At 33.2% G+C, this 10755-nt stretch overlaps 1 protein-coding gene across 5 annotated transcripts in view; it reads right to left on the bottom strand.

The window, feature by feature from the left end:
• Positions 1-7650: 7650 nt before the first annotated feature.
• LOC145265452 (uncharacterized) overlaps positions 7651-10755 on the bottom strand; it is a 95625-nt gene continuing 92520 nt past the window's right edge. For all 5 annotated transcript variants that reach the window (XM_080121310.1, XM_080121307.1, XM_080121311.1 and 2 more), the window contains exon 7: positions 7651-9953. In XM_080121310.1, the coding sequence (XP_079977436.1) occupies positions 9906-9953 (48 nt within the window). In that variant the 3' untranslated portion in view covers positions 7651-9905. The remainder of the gene's footprint in view (positions 9954-10755) is intronic.

Below are 10755 nucleotides of genomic sequence, written 5' to 3'. Positions count from 1 at the left end.
TAAGTAATGTACATATATATGAAAGTAATATACATATATATGAAAGTAATGTACATATATATGTAAATAATGTTCATATACATGAAAGTAATGTACATATATATGAAAGTAATCTACATATATATGAAAGTAATGTATATATATATATGAAAGTAATGTACATATATATGAAAGTAATATACATATATATGAAAGTAATGTACATATATATTTAAATAATGTTCATATATATGAAAGTAATGTACATATATATGTAAGTAATGTACATATATATTAAAGTAATCTACATATATATGAAAGTAATGTATATATATATGAAAGTAATGTACATATATATGAAAGTAATGTACATATATATGAAAGTTATGTACATATATGTTGTGGTGGCAACCACTTATTTGCATATGCGAATAACATAACACTATAAATGGCAAGCCTAGGTTGGCCTTGGAGTGTCTTACTCAAATGCCACCTGAAGTGACGCCGAAGAGCGTACATGTCCTCCCACCAAGACTCTCTGACGCGACAACGTCATTTGTACATATTGTAAATATACCTTTTCTTTAATACACTTATTATTGCGTTATCTTGTTGTTTGCGTCTTCATTGTATTTCCTTACTAATTATTGTTCAACCTTGCAACCACAACAGTTGGCGATGAGATATGAAGCGTCAAATATAACAGTTTGACGAAGAACTATTTAAAAAAAAAAAAAAAAAGTACAACACAAAGGTTGACCATTTTTTTTAAGGAATGCAAAGTGCTGACGAGCAAACGGATTTGACGCTAAAGAGAAGTTTTAACTCAAATGAAAAAAAAAAACTCTAACGTGGCAAAAGCGACAATTTACGCCGTTTTCTGGGAATCCGACTTGCAAACAAATGTAAAAGTGAATTTTTGTTTGTCGCTACACGACAAATCTTACTAAAGGACCAACTTGCAAACGAAAAGCGAACTTTGTTCTGTCGAAAAAACGACAGGTCAGACCCGTATTACGAAAAGCAAGGAAGTAACCTACGGAAAAAGTTCACCAGTGGATTCTAATTACTGTTCTCCGTAAACAAAACAACAACTAAAGGACTTTTTAATTCATGTTTTGGTTGACGTCGGTACTAAAAGGACATACCACAGCTAAAACTAAAATTCAAGGAAAGGATTTTTTTTTCTTGAAGTTGTCACTGAATAACGGATAATACAGTAAAACGTCACGGAAAAAAAGGTAATCTCAATTTAAGAGGTATTTTAATTACTAAAATACTAGAGAAAAAAAAACTCAAAGAACTAAATGTACTGTATACATTTATTCAATTGTGACGCGATTAAAAAAAAACAAAACAAAACAAACTTTTATTTTGTGGAAAGAGTTACTTATTAGTAAGTGCCTAAAAACGGAAAGTCAATTCCATTTCGTGATTCCAGATAAACCTGTTTTTTTTTGTTTTTTTTTTGCAGCGTGACTCGCAAAAAGAATATATTATTGCAAGCAGCGATATTATTATTGAAAACAGGAGCTTACAGCAATTTGCTTTTTTGTTGTAACCCAAACCGGTGTATATGGTACATGGTACAATATTTTTTTTAACTACACACTAAAAAAAAAAAAAAAAAAAAAAAAAAAAACATGGAAGACTTATCAAAAATGTTCATGCAATTTTTACAAGCACAGGCTGAGCGGGATGAACGCAGACAAGCTACACAAAACGAGCTTTTGCAAACACAAATACAGGCACAGGCTGACCGCGAGGAAAAGAGAGAGGACAGATTATTGAAATTGCAGCAGGAACAAGAAGAAAAGCAGAAAATGGCGCAATTAAAGCAGAAAAAACTGCAATTGGAACAGGAAGAAAGGCATAAGAAACTACAATTGGAACAGGAAGAAAGGCATAAGAAACTACAATTGGAATATGAAGAAAGACAAGAGGAACGTTTTGCTAAAACACTGGAACTACTAAAGAGTAATCGAGAAAATGTCGATAGTGTTAATTTCTCCCATACAACTATTTTTAATAGCATGGACACATTTCATTATGTGCCTGAGGAAGAGAAGAATTTTGAAGCATACTACACAAGATACGAGGATGTTTTTCAACTGGACTGTAAAAATTGGCCAAATAGTCAGAAAGTGAGCCTCTTACTCAGAAAATTGGGTACATCAGAACACAGCAAATTCGTAGATTACATATTACCTAAAAAAACTGCGGAATTAGAGTTCATGGAAGCTGTAAAATTACTAAAAGAATTATTTAATCCAAATATATCTCTTTTTCATAAAAGATGGCTGTGCATGAATCTAAGAAAGATGGACAACCAAGATTATTTGACATACGCATCAGTTGTCAATAAAAACTGCGATAATTTTAAGCTTGCAGAACTAACGGTAGAAGATTTTAAATGTCTAATCTTCGCTCAAGGGTTAGTTTCCACGAAAAATGCAGAAATACGCAGACGAGTGTTGTCTAAGCTGGAATCTGAGCAAGATTTAACCCTCCAGAAACTAGCAGAGGACTGTGAAAGGGCCATTACACTAAAAAAGGATTAAAAAAATATAGAAGAATCCGGAGTGGCATATGTAAGAAAAGTTAGAAAACCATACGCACCAACCAAGAACTTTACAAAGAAAAGCAATGGAACGGGATATTCCAAAGATAATAACCATAAATATAGTACAGAATATAACAAGCCTCTTCCTAGATATAACTGTAAGAGATGTGCAGAAAAGCATTGGGAATCAGATTGTCCTTATAAGAAGAAAAAATGCTACATTTGTAAGAAGGTGGGACACAAAAGCGATTGCTGCAGATATAAAGATTACACCAGAAAGAGAGTACAGCAAACAAAATTAAATACAAAATTAGACAAAGATCGGCGAAAATACGTAAAAGTGGAAATATTTAAAACATCAATAAAGTTACAACTCGACTCCGGCTCCGATGTTTCTATAATAAACCTGAATACGTGGAAAAAGTTGGGAAAACCGGCCATGATGAAAACTAGTAAAGCAGCCCGGACGGTAACTGGTGGTGGTATAAAATTTGAAGGAGAAGTTGTCCTCCCGATAAAATTGAAAGGGATTTCGAAGAAATTAAAAATATTCGTACTAAAAAATAGTGAAAATCTGTTTGGAATAGATTTAATTGAGAAATTCGGACTATGGGATAAGCCAATCAATACATTCTGTAAAAAATTAGAATGTTCTTCTCCAACAACAGTAAATATAAAAGACGATTTAAAAGAATTATTTCCTGAGGCATTCACGACTAACTTAGGTCGCTGCAATAAATTCAAGGCCTCGTTTGAACTTAAAGAAAACGCCAGCCCAATTTTTAGAAAAAAGCGAAATGTTCCGTTCGCTGGGTTGGAAAAGATTGATAAAGAATTAAATAGATTAGAACAGACGGGAATTCTATCAAAAATAGAACACAGCGAGTGGGCAGCCCCCACCGTATACGTAAAGAAAAAGAATGACGAAGTTAGAGTGTGCGCAGACTTTTCGACCGGGGTCAACTCCCTATTAAAAGATCACCATTACCTCCTACCAAGCCCAGAGGAAATATTCACGAAGTTGAATGGGGGTAATATCTTCTCCAAGACAGACTTGAGCGACGCGTATTTGCAAATACCGGTCGAGGAGAATTGCTCAAAAATACTATGCATCAATACGCATAAGGGATTATACAAATACAACCAATTGCCTTTTGGCATCAAAGTAGCGCCTGCCATCTTTCAGCAAGCGATGGATGGACACCATGCTAAGTGGTATTGAGTGCGCATGTGCATACCTGGACGACATTGTTGTCAGGACCAAATCCCTAGAAGAACATTAAGGAACTACCCGTAACTTTGTCGGATATTAAAAAGGAAGCCGAGAAATACGAATATATAAAGGACATAAAAGAGAAAATTATAACGGACACAAAGGTGCAGGAAGTTTTCTCCATATGTGACGATGTGTTACTGTACAGCGAGAGAGTGGTAATACCCAAAACATTGCAGAATAGGATGTTAAAAGATTTCCACACAGGACATCCGGGGATAAATCGAATGAAGTTGTTAATGAGAAGCTACGTGTACTGGCGTAACATGGACACTGACATAGCGACAACAATTGATAAATGTAAAGGATGCCAGTTAGCGGCAAAATCTCCTCCTATAGTACACAAACCTTGGCCGAAAACCGACCAACCATGGTCGAGAACCCACATGGACTTCGCTGGTCCAGTAGGTGAAAACTATTATTTAATTGTAGTGGATAGTTTCACAAAATGGCCGGAGGTAATGCGTTGCAGGAATCCAACAACGAACAACTCAATAGGGTTCCTACACGAGTTGTTTGCAAGATTCGGTGTACCAGACACACTGGTCACTGACAACGGAACGCAGTTCACATCCGCAGAGTTTAAGGAATTTTGCGACACGTTCCGAGTGAAGCACATCACGACTCCGCCGTATCATCCAAGGTCGAACGGCCTCACGGAAAGGTTCGTGGACATGCTAAAACGAGCGTTAAAGAAATCCATTGGAACACCAACAGAAAAAGCTTTGCAACAATTCTTGCAAGTATATAGGATTACACCACATCCTAGTACACCATCAAACATATCACCAGCTGATCTAATGTTTGCCAGGAAGGTAAAATCAGCGTTTGACAAACTATTGCCAAGGCAGGCAATTATCCGAAACACTACACACACGAGAAGAAAGAAATATAACTCGGGAGATCGAGTATATTTTAAGTGCTACAGAAATAACACATCTTACTGGGAATGTGGAGTAGTGGATAAACGCATTGGTGATTGTACATACATGATTAAAGGTCCACAGAATATACATAAAAGGCACCTAAATCAGATAAAAAAACGTCATATCCAAGATGATGATGATACGACAACAGTCGAAGAGGAGGACACCATAGATATCATATACGAATCTTTTAATTTGGAACCGCCTCAAAATGCACCTGAACCCCGAAGATCAGGTAGGAAAAGAAAAGTGAATGAACCATTAATGGTAAACCCAAAAAGAAAAAGATATTGAAATCTGTGTGGCTTCAAATCTTGGGAGGAGGGTGTTGTGGTGGCAACCACTTATTTGCATATGCGAATAACATAACACTATAAATGGCAAGCCTAGGTTGGCCTTGGAGTGTCTTACTCAAATGCCACCTGAAGTGACGCCGAAGAGCGTACATGTCCTCCCACTAAGACTCTCTGACTCGACACCGTCATTTGTACATATTGTAAATATACCTTTTCTTTAATACACTTATTATTGCGTTATCTTGTTGTTTGCGTCTTCATTGTATTTCCTTACTAATTATTGTTCAACCTTGTAACCACAACAATATATATGAAAGTATGTAAGCAATGTACATATATATGAACGTAATGTACATATATATGAAAGTAATGTACATATATATGAAAGTAATGTACATATATATGAAAGTAATGTACATATATATGAAAGTAATGTACATATATATGAAAGTAATCTACATATATATGAAAGTAATGTACATATATATGAAAGTAATGTACATATATATGAACGTAATGTACATATATATGAAAGTAATGTACATATATATGAAAGTAATGTACATATATATGAACGTAATGTACATATATATGAAAGTAATGTACATATATATGAAAGTAATGTACATATATATGAACGTAATGTACATATATATGAACGTAATGTACATATATATGAAAGTAATGTACATATATATGAAAGTAATGTACATATATATGAAAGTAATGTACATATATATGAAAGTAATCTACATATATATGAAAGTAATGTACATATATATGTAAGTAATCTACATATATATGAAAGTAATGTACATATATATGAAAGTAATCTACATATATATGAAAGTAATGTACATATATATGAAAGTAATGTACATATATATGAACGTAATGTACATATATATGAAAGTAATGTACATATATATGAAAGTAATGTACATATATATGAAAGTAATGTACATATATATGAAAGTGATCTACATATATATGAAAGTAATGTACATATATATGAAAGTAATGTACATATATATGAAAGTAATCTACATATATATGAAAGTAATCTACATATATATGAAAGTAATGTACATATATATGAAAGTAATGTACATAATGTGAGTATTTGGCAGTGTGGCATTGTGTATGTCTGTGAATTGGTTTATTTTGTTATTGTTAGTGAAAATGTAGCTATGAGTATCAATTTGTTTCTGTACGTCTAACTGTTTCTAACATGTAAGAATGTTTCAGCAAAATGAAGAAAGCTTGTATGTGAGTCATTGAGTCCTTGTCGCCTCCCTCAGCCCAAAAATATGAGCATGGGTAAGCTGGTGGAGTAATCTGTCTCTCCAAAATTTTGGCTGTTTGTTTTATACAAGTTTCTAACTTCATGTTGGCTTACTACTTTCGCATATACATGTTTCTTTTGGAGGTTTGGAATAATTCCCATTAGTCGCTCCAGACATGACATAAGATGAAGCCACTTGATGTAAAAAGCAAACAAGAATGAAAGATAATTATCACAGATGCAGATTGACCATAGTTTTGAAAAGACCAAGTTATGTGTAGTTCTTAATAGATCCATAAAGACACCACCGTGATTGTAGAATAGAAAGAGAAAGTTTTATTCTAACATCTAAAACATCTTCATATTCAGTCGTCTTTATCTGCATAAAAAGAGAATGAAAGAGAAGGAATATGCTAATGAATATGTTAATGAACATATTCATTAATATGTTGATGAATATATTCATGAATATGTTAATGAATATATTCATGAATATGTTGATGAATATGAAAAGTTAGGAAGTCCACATGTTATTAAATTAATATCCTGTTAGTAAGGAATTGAAAAGATTTCATATATGAAAGATAGGATGAATGTCCTGTTTGTAAGGACATGAAAAGATTTCATATATGAGGGATGTGTGTCCGTACACAAGGGTGAAAGTCAAGCTGTGTCTATTCATAAACATGTGCATCAACCATAGCCATGTTAGAATCTTTGGAGCTTTTATCCAACTCCAGGGCCAAGCAGCCCAAGGATAGAGAGTATGATTGCATCCCAACATAGATTAGAAGTTGAAAGCAGCATCATTAAATTAGTAAGCTTGCTGTGTAGTATCCTGTCCAGAACAAGAGAGAAACTCCATTTTATCATCTCCTGGTTGTCTGGGAGATATTCTGTGATTAGGCAAGCCAGAAAGAAAGTTAAATTACCGCTGAACTTATAAATTAAACATAGATTCAAAATTGTAATGGTGACTTATTTGAGTCATGTTGCTGTTGTTGCTACTACAATTCTAATGTCTTCTTGTCGAACCCTGATGTTAATGCTGCTGCTATCACTTGCATCTTCACATGTTAAGAATGAATCTAATTTCTCTACCCACACATTGGAAGCTTACATATTCTAATTGTGGGTAAAGGGGTTGCAGTGGAAACATTACAAATAGTGAAATTTTTAGGATAAGGAAACTCTAAACATTCTCAGCTGTACTTTTTATTCAGGATGAAAACAATCATTTTTTATAGATCACAAAAAAGAATGCGTTTTTGTCTAATGTGTATGGATTCGTATCAAGTAAAAGAAAAAAGAACACCAAACAAGGGAGATAAATTTAAACAATTTTAATGCATAAATTTAAACAATTTTGATGCATAAAGTTAAACAATTTTAATGCATAAAGTTAAACAATTTTAATGCATAAATTTAAACAATTTTAATGCATAAATTTAAACAATTTTAATGCATAAATTTAAACAATTTTGATGCATAAAGTTAAACAATTTTAATGCATAAAGTTAAACGATTTTAATGCATAAAGTTAAACAATTTTAATGCATAAAGTTAAACGATTTTAATGCATAGATTTAATTGAAAAAGACAACTGTTATGAAAAGAAAAGTTACAGAATTTGATTTTGAAAACCATTTCCAAGATAAAAAAATTATTATTGAAGAGATAACATAGACACAAGACATTCAGTTTCTTCATTGTAGTCGGTGATGTATCAAGTAAATAAGTCAGTCAGTCGTTGAAGATTTTGGCAAACCTAATTTCATATTGGTGTAGCAATCATATATTCTCATTATATTATGTTTTACTTTCCTTTGATGTAAATAGACAAGTATACCACTGGAGTAATTGGCCTTCTAGACACAAATTTCTAGACTTCTTCTAACAGCACCCTTGCAATTTCGTTCCTTTGGCATGAGTTTGAGTTCCAAACATTCCAGAGCAAGAGTATTTCTCTAACGATATGGTAGATTAGCTTTAGTCATATGCAATATTTTATAATGACATGTTGCAGTCCCATATTTCTATTGTAGTATTATCTACTTTCCTTTGATATAAATGTGTAGGTGTACTACTGAGGTGATTGGTCCCTTAGCCAATAAGATGGACTTGTATAGTAATACACATTGCCAAACTTCTTTTGTTTCTCCTAACAGAGATTTGGAGCCAGTACACTGTCCAGAACAAATGTATTTCGTTGGTTTCCTCACATTTCCAACGATATGGTAACTCTATTTCAGTCATATGCAATACTTTATAAATATGTAGTTATTTAATTTTTTTTCAGTGCAGACCAATAAAAGTTATTTTCATTTGAAACTATGATGGTGTAATCGGTTGATTCACTGTTGGAAATAACTTTTATTGGTCTGCACTGAAACAAGAATTAAATCACTGCATAGTATTTATAAAGTATTGCATCTTACAGTTACTTTACTTATAATGGAGAACAATTGATGATGGCCTCCATTTTGTCTCGAGAGACAATGGATATCTTCTGCAAGAGTGCCTTCACATCTAATTGTTAAGCAAGGTTGTGCAATCGCCAACTATACTTCTCCTGAGTCGACCCTGCCTGATTCCAGTGGCAAAGAGAAGTTCAGGACGACTGGAAACAATGCCAAGATAAGCAAAGAGCACACACAGGACCTTGTATTCTCGAGTAGTCACCCATTTTAGTACTGACCAGGGTCAACAATGCTTAACTTCAGTGATATAACAAGTACTGGTGTGTCAGCATGATTATCCCTTAAAGAACAATAAACACATTATATTGGCAGTAATTGTGTAAGGAGATTGAAAAAGATTAAGTTTGGTCTAAAGTGCCTCATAACATAAAATGAGTCATAACAGTCCAGTGTGGCCATACTAGAAAGTTTATTTATTTCAATATGTGTAATCAACTTTTAAGATTTGATCATTTTTATTAATTTCACTAATCAAAATATTGATGGTTACTGATATGGATTTGGGAATTTCCGATATTTGGTAATAGGCATTTTGTTTCTACATTAAATAAACAAACAAAAAAAAACGATTGATTTGTTGTATAAAACATGAATTGTTTACAATGAAAAGAGAAATTCTACTTTTCAGCCAATCAAAATGGCTTCTTAAAGAATAAGAAAACCCAACAAAACATCCAAGAACAACATCAATAATCTTGTGTCTTACAAGTTTATAGATAATCGAATATTAAGTGACTATGACATTCGAAATGATATCGAAAAGTATGTTGAAGAAACAGAAATAATGTAGTAGTAGTAGTAGTAGTAGTAGTAGTAGTAGTAGTAGTAGAAAAAATTTTTGTAACAGAATTCAGATTACTGTTGTTGTTGCTTCAGGAATGGATACAGACAGAGAGGGAGATAGAGAGAGAAGGAGGGAAAAAAGAGAGAGACAGATGGGGGAAAAGAAGAAGAAGAAGAAGAAGAAGAAGAAGAAGAAGAAGAAGAAGAAGAAGAAGAAGAAGAAGAAGAGAAACAAATTTTTGGTGGGAATCGTCATTTCTTGTTTTTTCTTTTCTTTTTGCAGTCTCATTTATCAGAGGATTCAGTTGGTGATGCATCGATTAGTGTCCATTTTGTTTTTTGGCTTGTGTTTGGGCATAAGGTGATGACTGAAAAAAGATGTCAAAAATGGCAAACGTTAGTGAAATATTATCAAATTTTTGTATAAATTTAATTATTTTTGGAGTATAAGGTTACATGGATGCAAATGCTGAAAACCTTGGTGCCGAAGCATGATGTTTGAAATCACACTTGGAAGCAATTGATTAGATAAGGCCATACAGTGTGGAATTTGGAGACATTTGTACTGGAAAGTGCTTGCAAAAAAAAAAGTTGCGAATGGGAAAAGTAAATTTAAATGACTAGAGAGAAAGAGAAACAGGCACAAAGACAGCTAGAGTTATACTCTATGATAAAATGGGATTAGATTACCTTGGTAAAAAAAACGATATACCTTAAACTTTGTTTTGTAATACAAGATCTCATGACAACTCTTGTATTAACATAAAATAAACCAGGATCCTTCCCGGCTTTCTGGTTAGACATGCCACTGTCAACATCCCATTCAAAATGCTTCCCCAAACGTAAAAAAACGCCACAAAACATGTAAGTAAATACTATGTGCTTGGCGTATTGTTTATTGTTTTAGGAATGATTTTCTGCATTCTTTCGTGGATGGGAACAATTTAATTGCATGTTTTTATGTTTTTATATGCACAGGATTCACTCTTAAAATAATTAACCAATCATTATGATTTTGGGAACACAGCTGCTGAGCGTACGGGATCGTAATATAGGCTATATTTAGTTTCATTTAGTTCTATGTAAAGGGAGTAAATAATATTTAAGGTTTGCATTAAATTTAACCCATACTAATGAGCATTAAAACTCCAATTAAGTAAGATTTCCTGA

The sequence above is a fragment of the Euprymna scolopes genome, chromosome 40, assembly GCF_053919585.1.
Source record: "Euprymna scolopes isolate OS-2025 chromosome 40, ASM5391958v1, whole genome shotgun sequence".
NCBI classification, from domain to species: domain Eukaryota; kingdom Metazoa; phylum Mollusca; class Cephalopoda; order Sepiida; family Sepiolidae; genus Euprymna; species Euprymna scolopes.
This window is presented reverse-complemented; position numbering and strand designations above follow the sequence as displayed.